The sequence below is a fragment of the Notamacropus eugenii genome, chromosome X (genome assembly GCF_028372415.1).
Source record: "Notamacropus eugenii isolate mMacEug1 chromosome X, mMacEug1.pri_v2, whole genome shotgun sequence".
Lineage (NCBI taxonomy): Eukaryota > Metazoa > Chordata > Mammalia > Diprotodontia > Macropodidae > Notamacropus > Notamacropus eugenii.
In genome coordinates this window covers 99,972,273-99,987,987 of record NC_092879.1, presented here as the reverse complement: position 1 = coordinate 99,987,987, position 15,715 = coordinate 99,972,273, and the positions used below count along the sequence as shown (strand labels likewise).

The 15,715-nt window shown below is 44.2% G+C and overlaps 1 protein-coding gene across 7 annotated transcripts in view; it reads left to right on the top strand.

Moving 5' to 3' along the window:
* Nucleotides 1–15,331, top strand: part of TAF1 (TATA-box binding protein associated factor 1) — a 38,242-nt gene extending 22,911 nt beyond the window's left edge. For 5 of the 7 annotated variants that reach the window (XM_072626833.1, XM_072626835.1, XM_072626832.1 and 2 more), the window contains 8 exons: nucleotides 2,289–2,381; nucleotides 2,465–2,549; nucleotides 8,928–8,995; nucleotides 9,087–9,203; nucleotides 10,621–10,746; nucleotides 11,797–11,950; nucleotides 12,501–12,678; nucleotides 12,978–13,346. In XM_072626833.1, coding sequence (XP_072482934.1) covers nucleotides 2,289–2,381; nucleotides 2,465–2,549; nucleotides 8,928–8,995; nucleotides 9,087–9,203; nucleotides 10,621–10,746; nucleotides 11,797–11,950; nucleotides 12,501–12,678; nucleotides 12,978–13,197 — 1,041 coding nt within the window. In that variant the 3' untranslated portion in view covers nucleotides 13,198–13,346. Of the gene's footprint in view, nucleotides 1–2,288; nucleotides 2,382–2,464; nucleotides 2,550–8,927; nucleotides 8,996–9,086; nucleotides 9,204–10,620; nucleotides 10,747–11,796; nucleotides 11,951–12,500; nucleotides 12,679–12,977; nucleotides 13,347–15,194 lie in introns of those variants that run through there. The other 2 variants (XR_011971215.1, XR_011971216.1) reach the window with 2 other exon arrangements.
* The last annotated feature ends 384 nt before the right edge of the window (nucleotides 15,332–15,715 follow it).

Sequence of the window (15,715 nt, the reverse complement as noted above, 5' to 3'; positions counted from 1 at the left end):
CTGCTCATCCCAAGGCTCTTGGGTTCAGGGTCCTTGCCTGCCTTCATCAGGGTCAGATGGTGGTCAAGGTAGTGGTGGTTTGATTTGCTTGGCTCATGTTGCCTACTGTCCCTTTCTCAAGGAGCCTGGCTGCTTCAGCTAGGCTGGCTAACTTTCTGTGTAGGTGGCAGTTGGTGGAGGTGGCTGGCGCCTTCTCCATAGGAGTTGTCTCCCTTAATGATGGCTGTGAGGGCTGGGCTGGAAACAAAGAACACTAGTGTGGGGTGGGGGTGGGAGGTGTGCTCCCATTCTATTCAATGTGCTTATCGCTCTTTTAGAGACAGAAGTGTCCTTAGAAGTCATCAGGTCTAGTCTTCTCATTTTACAAACGAAGAAATTGAGACCCCAAGAGGTAATGTGACTTGCCGACAGTCACGCAGCTGCTAAGTGTCTGAGGCAGAATTCAAACCTGGGTCTTCCTGACTCTGCTGCATCATAGATGTTGGTATAGATGGACTGCTTATATATTTGTAAATGACATGAAGCTGGGAGGAGTAGCTCATACTATGACAGAATCAGGATCCCAAAAGATATCTGAGACTAGAATTATGGCCTGAATCTGACAGGGTGGAATTGAATAGCCCATTAACAGCATTCTGCACTTCAGTTTTTAAAAATTCAACTATACAAGTATAGGACAGGGGAAGAGACCTAAAATGTTATGAGAAAGATCTGCAGGTTTTCAATTGACTACAGGATTCATAAGATGCAAAACTTTCATGATCACACAAGGAGCTTACGTTCTACTGAGATAATTATGATGGGTATAAAGGAAAGTTCTGGACACAATTCTCTAGTAAAATTTGAGGAGGAAGAACATTTTCAGATGGGAGAATCAAGGAAGACTACATGGAGGAGATGGCACCCAAGCTGAGCCTTAAAGGATAAGAGAGATTCTAAAAGGTGTCTATGAAGAGGGAATGCATTCCAGGCTGGTGTGACCTCAGGAAATGTGGGAGATGCCATGGCAAGTTTGGGGGAACAACTGGAACAGTGTGTGTATGAAGGGGGTGTAATGTGAGACAAGGCTACAAAGGCTGCTTGGAGCTAGTTGCTGGTGGACCTTACATGCCAGTTTGGATTTCTTTTTGTTTTAGAGGCAAGAGGGATCCACTAGGTTTATTACTTTGTTTTACCTGAGATACCCCGAACTAGGCCTTTAGATTATTTTGGCAGATGTGTATACAGAGAAGAAAATGAGAAGAAAGGGAAACTATTTTAGGAGGCAATTGGTATTGTCTAAACAGGAGATGCCAAGGGCCTGATGTGGCTGTCAGATGCCCTTTGACCAAACTAAAACTAGAGATAGAATAGTTCTGTTGTCCTCTGCCCTAGTCAGCCTACTTCTGCAGTACTAAGTTCAGTTCTGGTCACCACATTTTATGAGGGGCATCGATAAGCTAGTATGTGCCCAGAAGAGGGCAATTTGGTAAGGGAACCATGTTCTACGAGGACAAGGTTAAGAAAGAGAATCCTTGTTTTGAAGAAAAGACGTAGAGGTTGACATACTACCTGTCTTCAAATATATGAAGGGTTGTCATTTGGAAGAAGCAGCAGAATTACTCTTTGGCCATAAAGAACTGGGACCAATGAGTGGAAATTCCATGGAGGGAAAAGAAATTTTGTCTTAGTATATGAAGCCAAATAGTTATAGGTGTTCAGAAAAATAGAGCTGGCTGCCTTATGTTGTAGTAAGGTCTTTATCACTGCAAGTGTTCAAGAAGCTTCCTGACCATCTAGCAGGGAGGTTGTTCTAAAGAAGACTCTTACATTAGATAGGGATTGAGGCCCTTCGAGTACTAAGATTCCACAATTCTTCCTGATCTCCTGGGAATGTAGGTGGTATGTGAGTGGAGGACAGAGGTTACCATGGCGTGGTGGCCCTCCCAAAGGCATGGAGCCCTATGTTTGCAGCTTTTATGACTCTTAGCAGGTAAATGCCCCTGATAAGATGAGAGCACCTAGCATCCCAATGAAGAGACTTCCACTTGAGAACTCTTTTGTTGAACACTACTCTGGTACTGATGAACTAGGGTTGTTTATTTTCCCCTTGTGCCTCTTAGCTCATAACGCTGTGTTCATTCAAAGCTTCTGCTCTTCAGAAATCCTGAGCTAAGCTAGAAGATTGTTTTCTAGTGTGAACTTGAGAGAAAGGGGCAGTCAGGATTAGGGCAGAAAAGCAGTAGGAGCTCAAGCTTATGCTGTAAAGCTGAAGGTCGCTAGAGTTACTCATTTTCTCTTCCCTGTAGTCTTGGCCATTTCATCACCCAGTGAATAAGAAGTTTGTTCCAGACTATTATAAAGTGATCGTCAATCCAATGGACTTGGAAACCATCCGAAAGGTGAGGGCTTTGAGCTGGCAACATCCCTTTGGCACTTCCTGCTTGTGAGTTTGGATCTAACTGCTTGGCTCTTTTAATTATAGAACATCTCTAAGCACAAGTATCAGAATCGGGATGCCTTCCTGGATGATGTGAACCTTATCCTAGCCAACAGCATTAAGTACAATGGTGAGTATTTCTAGGGGCTCTCCCATAAGATGGGAAGACTCCACTGCTCTCTGATCTCTTGTTGGGGCCCAGAGTTCTGTTGCTAGGGATAGGGCAGAGTCCCAGGCCTCTCAAAGTTTGATGCTGTGCTCAGAGGAACATCCATCTTGTTTCTGGCTGGGCTTCTCTGTGCTGATGGAGGAATCGGTTTCCTCCCAGATACTTGTCTTGCTTAGTGAAAGCCAGAAATAAGAATGGTTCTTTGTGGCACTGTCTCAGTATCATCTGAGGTCACTTCTGAAGCCTGGGGATGAGAAGTTCAGAAAGACGCACTCTGGACTCCCAGGAAATCTTTAATTGGATGAATGAGAGAGTGGACTAGTTTGAGGACGTGGGACCAATGTGGTTGCCTAACCTTGATCGTGCCTCAGCCCTTAGGTAAGGGTTACTACAGAGCAGGCTAGAGAAGCCCGCCAAGGGGAAAAAGGAGTCACCTACTAGACTCTGAATACAAAGCTATCTTGTTCACATCTACTCATAAACAGGTACCTATAAAAATGGGCAGGGAAGATGCTGTCAAAAATGCATCTTAGAGTTGAAGATTCTGAATAAGAGCTAAAGGGACAAATGAGAGATGTCCCTACTGACAGGCAACATATTGAAAGTAACTCATTTGATTAAAAGTTCCATTTGCTCGTGCTGCCATTCTGCCTAAAGGCCTAGGAACGTAGCCATTCTATACATCTTAATAGACCTTATTTGGTCATTGATCATGAATGCTCTGGAGAGCCAGCTTTATTTGGATGGAGGAAGTCATCTTCCTCCCCATGCCCCATCTTATTTGTATGAGCCTGGTGATGTTTCACTGTGCTTTTTGTTAACTTTCACAGATATTTTAATAGGTATGACCTAAAGTCAGCCCACTATGGTAATTTTGTAAGGCAGAAACCAAAAGCTAACAATAGTGCCATGTATTGCCAATATTCTAGTTCCTCTTCTTTGTACTTTAATCCTCTCCAACCCCCTTGCTTCCCCTAGACTACTTTGGAGCATTTGCCTAGACTGCCTTCTGTGAGCATGCCTTGTACTAGGCAGATATCTGATGAGTTTTGGAAAGACCAGTTAATAATAAATGTAACCAAACCATTGAAAGGTTAGTAATCCCTCCTTCAAAAATCCAGCCAAAAAGGGAGCTGTTATCTCAGAGGAATCCTTTTCCGTAGCTGGGTGTGCTGGAGGCAGAGCTTGGAATTCTGATGAAGATAGTGCCCTTCTGCCCCACCCCATCCCCACTGGTGCATCCACACCAAGTTGGGGCTCCTCACAGCATGTCCTGAGCTCTCCTGTTACTGCTCACCAACACAGGTTGGCAGTGCTGCACATTATGCATTATCTCATTTGAGGTTGGTGCTGTTATCATGATTTTACAGATAAGGAAACTGAGGCACAGAGGTTGAGTGACTTGCTAGCAAGACTGAGGCAGGATTCAAGTCCAGCACTATATCCACTAGACCACTTAGCTGCCTGCTAGTGTAGAGTGTAACTTTTACTTACTGTGATCTTGGGAGACGGTTTTATTAGTTGTTTTGGAAAAAAAAAAAATCCATCTTCCCCTCCATATGGCTAACCACCTGGTGATGAGCCTCTGCCCTTCACTAGGCTGGTCTTCAGACATACTAGGCCTCTGCCTCCAGGCCCTTTGAGAGCCCAGGATCCTCTCCATGCCACCAAAGGCTCAAGAGTACAACTTTCATGAAGAAATAAGACATTACCCAGCTTGCAGAACTGCAAATTCAGGTTTTGCCCCAAATTAACACGCTAGCTCTGAAAAATAGAGGGGCCCTTGATACAATCCAGTCCAAATCCCTCATTTTATTCATCTAGGCACCTAGGCCAAGGTCACCCAGGGAGCAAATGACACAGCCAGGTCCTCTGTCAAATCCTTGAGACCTCGTTACCTTCCTCTTCATTGATAGAGCAGGTGGAAAGATTTGTAAATAGCAACTTGATCTTAAAGTCTAAAGTGGATAAAGTTTTTAACAATGTAACATCCTTTTTGATAGCCCCATAGTATGTGAAACATTCTAAACAGATTTTTTAACCCCACTTAGAGTTGAAACAAGGTCACTTGAACCAAATGAAATACAGTGTTGCAGTAAAACGACTGATTTTGCCAAAAAAGCCTTTCCGTGACATTTTGTGCCAAGAGAAATGAAAGGGGATTATGCTTAAAAAGCCCAGTCACAAAAAATTCACAACTTATTATAGTAGCTTTAAAAACACGGCTTCTGACCTGTTTTCACTGATAAGGGATGGGCACCATTTTTGTACAATTTAGTTTTAGGGAGTTGTCTTGGGAGTTTAAAAGTGACCTGCTTATGGTGACACAGCTATTACATGTCAGAGACAGAACCTGAATCCAGACCTTCCTGACTCTTCGGAGCCAACACTTTTCAAAATATCACACTGTAGTCTCCTCCCTTCTCCCCCTCCCCCTCTGCTTTTTTAAGGGTCAGAGTAGAGGGGTGACCTAAGCGACCCCATGGTTCAGCTTTCCCCATATGAACTAGTGAACTAGTAAAAACTGTATTAAATTAAACTAATCCCAAGATTTTGAGTCCAAATGATTTCCTTCAAATAATTAGTTGTGAAGGAAAACAGGTGATCTAGCTTAGTTTACTGGTTAACATGGTATTTAAAGCACACTGGAGCATTGTGATTATGCTGGTTTGGGCTGGTGGGGGGGGAGGGGGGAAGAGTCCCTTGCTATGAATCTGCTTTTTCAGTGAGACCTGTTGCTCTTTGTATAACTCAACTTAGATTGGCTCTGAAACAGATCAGCCTTACATGTTTGGTTTTTTTTTTGTTAGTGTAAGTTATTTCTGTCACCTTGTTAAATTATTGGCCAGTGTGAGTTATTGTCATCATCGTGTGATTTCCATTTAGCAGGACTCTTAGTTTAAACCCAGTTAAAAAGGTTCCTCAGTGAGATTCCAGACAAACAGGTCCTATTTCCTACGTCCTTTTCAGAAACCCACCGGCTGTGCCCTAAGTGTAGACTCTACACCCTCATCCAGGGTTGCAGTTATTCCCCAGTTGCAGCTGTGTGTGCATGGTTCTTTTGGCTCTTGTTTTGGGATGTTAGCGCTTGACCCACATTCTATATAACAACAGAAGAATTTTGATTGACTAGCTTCTGACATGTACAAATGGCTTTAATTTCTGTAAGAATTTGCTGGGTACATTTCTTACCAAGCACTGAAGATGTCCATATGGCTGTTTTTTGAAAAAATGTACATGATGAATGCCGGCAAATACACATCTCTCCCACAACTTTACCGGTAACAGTGTTAATCCATTTTTGTCTTGGCATAGAAGGAGGAGGAGGAGGAAAATAATTTTTAGCTGGTGCTTTAAGGTTTAAAAAGTGTTTTACAACCCTGTGAGGATCAGATGAGATAAATTGTTATCCTCATTTTACAGAGGAGGAAACTGAGACTTGAATGATTTGCCAAGGGTCACACCACTAAGTTTCTGAGGCAGGATTTGTACTCGGGTCTTCTTGACTCCAAGTCCAGTGCTCTATTCATTTCATCACCTAATTGAAGTTAATTGACTTAAGAGGAAGGCTAATACTATTTGAGGAATGATTATAATTGGATTAATGGGAGAATGTATGACTAAGGCTGATCATTTAGATAAGGGATTTGACAAAATCCCCAGATTCTGTTGGGGAAGTATCAGCACTGCAATTCCTAAAGTTTCCTGGGAAGTTTGTCCCAATGGGTCACTAGAGCAGGGTTTGTGAGCTTATCTGTGAGAAGCAGGAGCAGCTCTGTCCTTGTCTCCCACGTATGAAAGTGACTGAGAGAGATCTTAATCTTTTTCTCCCTGGTCATATTGTCCATTGTTGGCTCCAACCTTGGTGTAGTGTTTCTCACTAAAGCGCTATAATTCACTTATTGCTGATGTTTGCTTGTGCCTCTACATGGAAACACCAAACATGTCTGTAATGGTTCTGTTTTCTTGTGCCATTATCATAGAGGTAAACTTTGAGATGACAACAGAAGTGTTTTTCAGTTCTGGTAGAACCCAGCTTCCTTAAGCTCTTGTCAGAGTTGCCAGTTGATCTGAGTAAGGCTGCCTTTGAAGGAAGACTACTCTGATTTCTTCAACAATCTCTTTGGAGTTGCTTTGGGCCATGACTTAATGAGAATGGGAGAGAGACAGTCATGTACATTTACCTGTATCTTCTTCAACCACAAAGTATCCCATCCTTGTCAAAATATCAAAGGTGCAAGGTTCCATCTTTAGTACTGGGGACATCCTGGGAGTGAAGGCACCAAATAATTATTGTGTTTATAGATTCATGTTTGGAATCATACAGAATTGTCTCTTTTTAGTCTAACAATTGTCCCTTCCAAGATGAGTAGTGGCCCAATGCTGCCTACTGGTAATGATGAGGCTCTCTCACTTGATCAGCTCAGACTGTAGGACCCTCTTGGCTCCCTAGTGACATTAGACACATAGACACTTTTCTGATTCCTCAGGATTGTTATCCTAGATTTGGTTGGGGCCATAGCTGCGACATATCTCCAGACTCAAATTGGTTAAAAATTTCACTTGCTGTTGCCACTTAGCCATTCTTCTTAAAGGCAAAGTAATGATTTTCTATAGATCCAGGAGATAATGTGATATTCATTTACTTACTTTGGTGACCAGAAGTTATTCTGTACAGCTATTTTAGACAACCTCTTGCTGCAATTCTAATCTACTTCCTTCTTTAAAAAAAAAATCAGTGGGGATGTTGAAAATGTGGCCACCATTTTTCATATAGCAACTCTTTGGACAGTTAACAAACATCATACTCTGGTTTCCACTCAGTGACTTGTCTTTTCCAGGTTCCTTAGGAGCCCAGGTCATGTTTGCCTGCCTTGTCATTGACCTTCCCAGTTCTGCCTGTCCTTCATTCAGCTGTGAAGCCCCCAACTAAACACATTCTAGTCAGCAGTAAGAGAGCGACAGGATTGCTTCCAGATTTCCTGCCCTTTGTTTTATGGCTCTGAATGCTTTTCAAACTCCATCATCACCATCCTCATCAAAAACATGGAGATGCCAATTTATGATATATTAGGCAAGCTAAGTAGCTATGGCCCCTGCACTCTGTGAGCTTAGAATCTCTAAGACTGACAAGTGAAAACAGATATTACTAAAGACGTACAGATACAGGAATAAATATGTAAATAGGAATTCTTTGGCATTATAAGGGGTTAAGTCTCTTTAGTGGGGTGGTAAGTGAGGTCCTGGGAATTGCACGTCTGGGAGGATGGGGATGGAAAAGAAATCTTCCCACCTCTTTTCCAATTAGGGAGGGCTTCCTGGAGAAGGTGGCATTTTAGTAGCTGTTGAATGGAAAGGAAAGGGCTTGGCAAGCTCTGTCCAAACATCCTCATGTTAGAAGTAAGGGATTTGAGCTACTGAGAGATATGTGTAGTTAGGATTTTCCCTCTCACTGGCCTCTTTGGACTTGTCCCAAGTCGTAGAGAATATACTTTTGAGAGCCTTGTGGGAGAACTCGGACCTGTGGGAACCCCAATTGTTAACTGCAGTAGTCTATCCCTGTTCATGGGAAACGGGGTCTCTTAACTGTCATCCTCTTTTACCCTCCAAGTTTCTGAGGGCCCGCTGGGAGATTAGGACTCTCCACATTCCTGAATCTTGGAGCTTTTCTTCTCACTTAGTTGGAGTGTTCCTGGCCCAACTTTTGATTCCGGCTCTATTGGGACTGGGGAATCATTGACTTGGGAACTGATGGTATTGGCCTCTGTTATTTGGGTTTGGAGCAGGCAGTTTATGTTAGGACAGAGCTCCAATGGGCACGTTTCAGTGAATCTCTAAGAGGGTCATTACTTTAAATAGGCCATTCTGTTCTCAAAGAGGTTTGTGATCCGTGTGGATACAGGATTTGAGGTTCACATATACAGACCATATCTCTCAGCTTCATGCTCTGGTAAATATTGGAGACCAAGGCAATAATTATCACTTTAGTCCGATATTCTTGTCTTTTTTTACAGGGTGATGGGAAGCATCTACATTCAAATGGAGAATTTTGTTATTTAGCTGACAGGCACCTTCAAATAATGAAGTGAAATGCGAAACTTGAGATCAGAGGCTCCTAGGGTTAGAGCTAGAGGGACGCCTGGGATTGCTTAGTCCAAGTTTTTGGGTTATTTTTGCAGAGGAGGAAACTGAGGCCTTGAGGAAAATGACTTGCCCAGGGTTACCAAAGAAGTTGATGACCAAGGTTACTAAGATAACGGCACTGTTTCTGTGATGAAATGATAGTGCAGAGCTGCAGGGCGGCTGGCGGCCGAGTGAGGCTTCCCTTTTCTGTTGCAGGTTCCGATAGTCAGTACACCAAAACTGCCCAGGAGATCGTGAACATCTGCCACCAGACTTTGGCTGAGGTAGGTGGCAAAAAGGGCTTCCCTGGGACCCAGCCTGAAACGGTGTCCTACTTTCTTGGGGTACTTCATGACATTTTGGTTGTTTTTCTAGTATGATGAACACCTGACTCAGCTTGAGAAAGACATATGTACAGCTAAGGAAGCCGCTTTGGAAGAGGCCGACTTGGAAAGTCTAGATCCAATGACCCCAGGACCGTATACTCCTCAGGTGAATGAGGACCAGGGATGTCCTGGGCAGGTTTTCCTGTTGCAGAAAATTGGGAGTACTGGATTTTGAACCGACCTTGGACTCAGTCCCTTCCCCACACACTCCCATGTTTTGTCTTCAAGGCCAAATTAAGCGAGTCTTTGGTTGATGGTGATCTTGCTGAATTCTGAAGAGGGCAGCCATGGGGCTAGTGGGTAGAGAGGTGTCTGCTTTCTGATATGTATTATCGGAGGCTGCTGAGGCCAGAACTTCTTCCTCTGGTGTGCTTACACCCTCCAGATACTGTGGTACTTTTTTCTTCTGGGATTGGGTTATTTGCTAGTCTTTTCTATGAGGATTTTCAAGACCTTCTCAGGACCTTTTCTGAGCAGAGGACCCTGGTGGCTTTAGGGCTGGACTATACTGCTCTTGAGCCCTATGGGTCTCCTGGCTGCCCATCCCCCTTCACACTTGGCTTTTATATCGTCATGAGACCTGGGGAGCTCAAAGTTGCCTCTATCACATGGAGATGAAGGTGATCTGCTCCTCTTACACAGAGCTGTCCGCCTCCCTACTTTGACTCATCCTCTGCTATACTTAGCTAAGCTGTAATGCCAGGAGGCTGGCATACTTGGAGGGTAGCAATTAGCAGAGTGATGTTGGCTCTCTTTCTGGAGGCTTTTAAAGAGTTATTTTAAGTTTCTGATGTAGTTTCTAGAGGCTTGGTTATACTTTAAAAGAAATTGGTGGGGCAGCTAAGGTGACATAGTGCATAGAGCACTGGCCCTGAAGTCAGGAGGACCTGAGTTCAAACCTGGCCTAAGCTGTGTGACCCTGAGCAAGTCACTTAACTCCAATTACCTCCAAGGAAAGAAAGAAAGAAATTGGTTATACTGGTTTACTTGGTTATACTGATTATTGGTTATATTTTAAAAGAAATTCTTTTCTGAATTTTAAAAAATTCTTTCCAAACCCCATCAGGAATTCTTTTTGTTCTCATTCTGTCCAAGTTTCCTTCTGTTCTTTATTTTTTGGTACTACAGAAAATAGTCCATAAAAACTCTTCCATATTCTTCCCTGTGTAGAAATACCATATGAAAACTTTCTTTTTCTCTAAAGCAGCCATATAAGTTAGTGCTGACCTTACAGGCCTCTAAGAGACAGAAAAGGCTTAGAAGAAAGTGAATCGAAGAGGCCATGTTCTAAGCTAGCCCCAACCCTGGTGTTGCCTGCCTTGCTTATGCTCTTTTGGGTATGCACCAGATAGATGCCCTGCTGTGAGAATGGGCAGCTTTACAAATCCCTCCAAGCCTGGCTTTTCCTTTTCATACCAAGCTGCTGTGCCTTTTTTGTCTAAGAATGTTCCTAATGTCAGGTTCTCTAAACATTTCTTACTTTCTCCTTCTAAAGAAATGTTAAGGAATGTTTTGTACCACAGCCTCCTGACCTTTATGATATGAACACATCCCTAAGTATGTCTCGAGATGCTTCAGTATATCAAGATGAGAGCAATATGTCTGCCATGGACACACCAACTACCACCCCAGAGAAGCGGGGGGTACAGGTGAGAATTGTTCCCCTCTAGGAAATGATTTCTTAGTCATGATAAGCCACTAACCCTTTGATTCTCTGCAAAGAAGGCCTGAAATGTGGACCAAAAAATGGCAGGCCACATGACTTAACTTCTACATTGACAGAGTCAGGTAATGGTCCCATATGGATACCATAGTAGAAGTGCAAATAATGTTTCAGTTTGTGAATAGTGTCTGCCATGTCAGGGTAACCTGATGGGCAACTCCAAGCAAGCACTAGAGTTTGGTTTCTTTCTCAGGGATTTCAGGAGCTGACTGCAAAACATTCTCTCTAGGCAGGAGACCAGGACTACTTCTAGCCTCCTTTAGGGATCCACAATGAAAGGGCTGAGAAGCCCAAGAAGTCTCCTTGGTCATCTGTCTTGAGCTGGATAATTCAGCCTAAAGAAAGCTTGTGATTCAAAAAGAACTTCTCCCTAACATTCCATAGGAAGAAGTAGGAGGAACACACTAGATCCCCTCTTGTGTTCTGGGGTCTCATTCTAGACTTGGGGATCTATCCCGGAGAAGGAATTCAGGGAGAAGTCCACAGACTCTAAGCTCCATGAACAGCCCCCAGCAGTCGTGGGGTTGGTTGGCCATTCCATGATGACCACCTGCTCTGGGTGACTGCTCCTTCTGCTGGCACCCCACTCAATGGTGTGCTATTTGTGTTCCTTATTCAGATGTACTAGGGCCAAGGTAGGCTGGGTGAGGAAGACTCTGATGTAGATATTGACAGGTTTGAGGAGGAGGAGGAGGAGGATGGGAAACCTAAGACTCCAGCCCCAGTGAGTATGCATATAGAAAGTCTCTGACCACTTGTATCCATAGGAGAGGAGTCCTGTCATCACAGGGCAGGCCAAGCTCCAAAGTGACAGCAGCGAGCAAACCCAGATCATATGACAGAGTAGCCAGCTAAACAAGCACAGCTCGCCAAATCACTTTACTCTCTCAGAGACGGTGGATGGAGTTGGTGGTAGCTTCTGGTCAGTCACCTGTATCCCTTAGTGGGAATTTTTTTGTCCATCTGTGTTATATAGGAAGAAGATGGGGATGCTGACCTTGCAGATGAAGAGGAAGGGGCTGCACAGCAGCCTCAGTCTAGCGTCTTGTATGAAGATTTGCTTATGTCTGATGTTGAGGATGAGGAGGAAGATGCCGGGAGCGATGATGAAGGAGATAATCCTTTTTCCTGTAAGTCTTGGTCTGTTTACATCTGGCTTACCATGGCAACCTTACAGCCACACTGAAAGCTGTTGACCATACATTGTCTCTTCCTTGCAGTCTTGGTGCTCAACCAAGTTGTGCATAATTAGATAACTTGCAGCAGGCTGGGAGATGCTGCAGAAGAGGTGCTAAGAATGGCAGGGGGAAAAAGGGTGGCTAGATAAGCCTAGTGTGAATACTGGCCAGGACCAGGAGGTGTGTGGTATGTCCAGTGTGGCAAAGGGATCAAGAGAAGATATGTTGCCAATGCCGAAAGAGATGGAAATTGACTTTGGGGGGAGAGGAAATAAGTTCAGCATGCATTTTCAAACTGCAGATCGTGCAGTTGTCTACCAAGAACTTAGCACAGGAGAGCCACAAAGGAAAAAATGCATACAAGTTCTCTGTGAATGACTGTTTTGGAGAGGCCCCTAGGCCAGTCTAGCTAAGAGGTACTGCTTCTGTCAAGCTTATCCTGACAAGGCCTGGGAAACAGGGTAGGGTAGGTATGGGCCAATGAACCTCTCCACTTCTCCAGCTATCCAGCTGAGTGAGAGCGGCAGTGACTCTGACACAGAATCTGGTGGAATGAGGCCTAAACAACCCCATGTGCTGCAAGAGAACACAAGAATGGGCATGGATAATGACGAGAGCATGATGTCCTACGAAGGAGATCCTGGTGAAGCCTCTCATGGGATGGAGGACAGCAACATCAGGTAACAGGCCTCAGCAGCAAGAAGAGGGGGTGGAAGAGGTTGCTCCTCTGTACCACAACATCCTACCAGGGGGTCCACGTGCACAGCAATACACTATGATTTCTACAAAGTGGCAGAACAGGTGATCTCTTCTCTCCAAGCTCCTCGTCCATGAAGTCTCCAAATTAATAGGAATGGGTTCTGGCAAGCAGGGCAGCATTTGTGGTCTCCTGGGGAGGTCACTTTGCTCCTCTGAGGGTGGAAAGTGGGAGGGTGAGGACGTCCCTTGCGTTCATGAGCCTATGACTTTCTCTCCTCAGTTATGGGAGCTATGAGGAGCCTGACCCCAAATCGAATACTCGAGATAACAGCTTTAGCAGCCTAGGCGGATATGATGTATCAGAGGAGGAAGAGGAAGAGGAAGAAGAGCAGCGTGGTGGGCCTAGCGTCCTCAGTCATGTGCGTCTGTCTGAGGATGAGGACGACAGCGAGGACTGCCATTCAATTCCTGGAGACAGTGATTTGGACTCCGACGAATGAGACTCGTCCTTAGGACTTCCTTGGATTTAACTTTTCCCAAATATGTATATATTGTGTACAGTGTCTGACTGAGCAACCAGGTGAACATGTTATACTTTTTTCTTTTTAAGTTATTCATAAATATTAATAAAGCTTCCCTCCTGACCTTATTCTCCATCTTATCTCCAACTTCCCTTCCTCTTCTGGCTTTATTTCTCAGCGCTAGTCAGTTTTCCCTTTGAAGCCCCCTTTGAAGGGGGCGGAGACATTTATGAAAAGACTAGCTTGCTTTAGGTGCTTTTGTCCCTTACCATGAAAAAATTATGCACTCCTGCAAGGCTAGCCTTTTATTTGCCCTTTCACCTCCTTAACACATCCCACATGGCTGTTCCTGACCTGATTTCACTCTTCTCCAACCCCAATGTCTGTCCACCCCTTTCTAACCCCTGATCCTCAGCAGAATGATCTTGATTTTTTTGTACTAAGAAGCTATCTCAGATGTTCTCTTCTCTTCTGCATCCAGAGGAAGAGTTGTCTTCCTTGAATGTCGTGTGCCCCCAGTCTAGTTCTCTCTTGCCTGGTGCACCACATTCCACCGGTCAACAAACACCTTCTCTCACTTCTTTCTGCTAGCTCCTTTACCCACAAGGGTGCTCAAGTCTCTCACATCCTAAAAAACCAAGCTGGTCCTACCCCAGGCTCTGACTATTGAAATGCTACTCCTTGACGAAGGGGATGGAAAGAAAGCATGAATTCAGAACTAAAAAGGAAACAGTTTTAAAAAAGAAAGAAACCCTACCTTTAGGTCAAGGTCTAATTCAAAACAAATGAGATCATATTTGTAACAAGCACTTTGCACAGTGTCTGGCGCATAGTAGGTGCTATATAAATCTGTCGTCCTTTCCCAGATTCTGCCTGCTCTCCATAGCTTGAAATAATCCCCCTTTCGCTTGGGTGCATTCTGATGCATTTGTCATATTTGATTTTGTACTGTAGCTATGTGTGTACTCAGTTAATGAACTGTAATTTCCATGAAGATAGGGACTATGTATCTATATAGCCTCAAGCATTAAACCCAGTGCTTTGTAATAATAGGTACCATTAATGCTTGTTCAACTGAATTGGAAGCTGCCTTTCAGCCCCTTTTGCACTTTGCATGCCAAGAAGTCCACGGCGCATTTCCCCAAGTGGGCTGGGTGCTAGTTAGGGTCCCACATGGACAATCAATTCCTCCCGTTCTGATGCCTTGTTAGTGTTTATTCATTTATTGTGGGCATTGTCTCCCCAACTGGAAGGTTTTCAAAGGTGAGAACAACTATGCCATTTCATCTTGTGACTTCCACATAGCTGGGCTCAGGGGGTACTGGATAAATGTTCCTGATGGCAGACCGCTAAAACTAGCCTGGCATGTAGGAGGCAGAATTCCTTTCCTGTTCGCTTCAGGGCCCCTTAAGCAGGCCCAGTCACAGCACTATGACCAGCAGAAGGAAAGGACATCAGACAAAGCAAATTTTTCCCTTTTAGTCTGGCTCTCAAAGCTATCCTTTTGTTTCCTTACGCCTCCTGCTCTTAGACTGAGTCACAATTTCCAAGTAGCAACATAATGGCACTCTCCAGTTGGTTATGTACTTGACCTTCCATCATAGTCTCACAACAACTGCTCTCCCCCTGTTGTGCCACATGACCTATAAGGTCCTTGCCAATTCACCTTGACAGATCTAGTTCACACTTTCAAAGCAGTGTGCGCTCATTGAATCACTTTCTCGACTCTCAATCACTCTTACACCCTTACAATTTGACTTTGCATGCATACTAGCATTATGGCTAAAGCCACTTACCTGTTCGCAGTCATCCTCGATTTCTCTGCAGCATTGGACCTGCTGACCATCTTTCCCACCCAGACACTCTCTCCTCCCTGGGTTTTCATGACACTGCTTTCTCCTGCTTCTCCTCTGATGTGTTTGACTACCCCTTTATGGTCTCCATTTTTGGACTGTCATCCATTTCCTGCTTCCTAGGTGGAGATTCGGATATGGCTGAGTCAAGTCAAGTGGATCCAAGCCAACAAGCAGTGGCATACATGGGCCACAGACTGTATGAAGCCCTGGGAATTCAAAGAAACAATCCCTGGACTCAAGGAACGCTCCCAGTAATGTGAACAATTTTGTACAAACAAGATATATACAAGATTAATTGGAGATAATCTTAGAGGTTAGGCACCAACCTTAAGAGCAACTGGAAAAGGCTTCTTAAGAAAGGTGGAATTTGAGCTGAGACTTGAAGGAGGCCAGGTGATGAAAATGAAGAGGGAGAGAATTCCAGGCACAGAAAAGCTAAGGAAAAAGTACACAGTTGGGAAAAGGATTATCACATGGCAAGGAGGCCAGTGTTACTGGACGGTAAAGGATGTGAGAAGATGGAAAGGGAGGAAGGGACTACCTTCGGAAGGGCTTTAAGAGTCAAGGAGAAAAAGTGACCTGCACAGCCCTCCCTCATTCAAAAACAAAAGTCAAGTGCAAGTCATGTCATTATTTCTCTG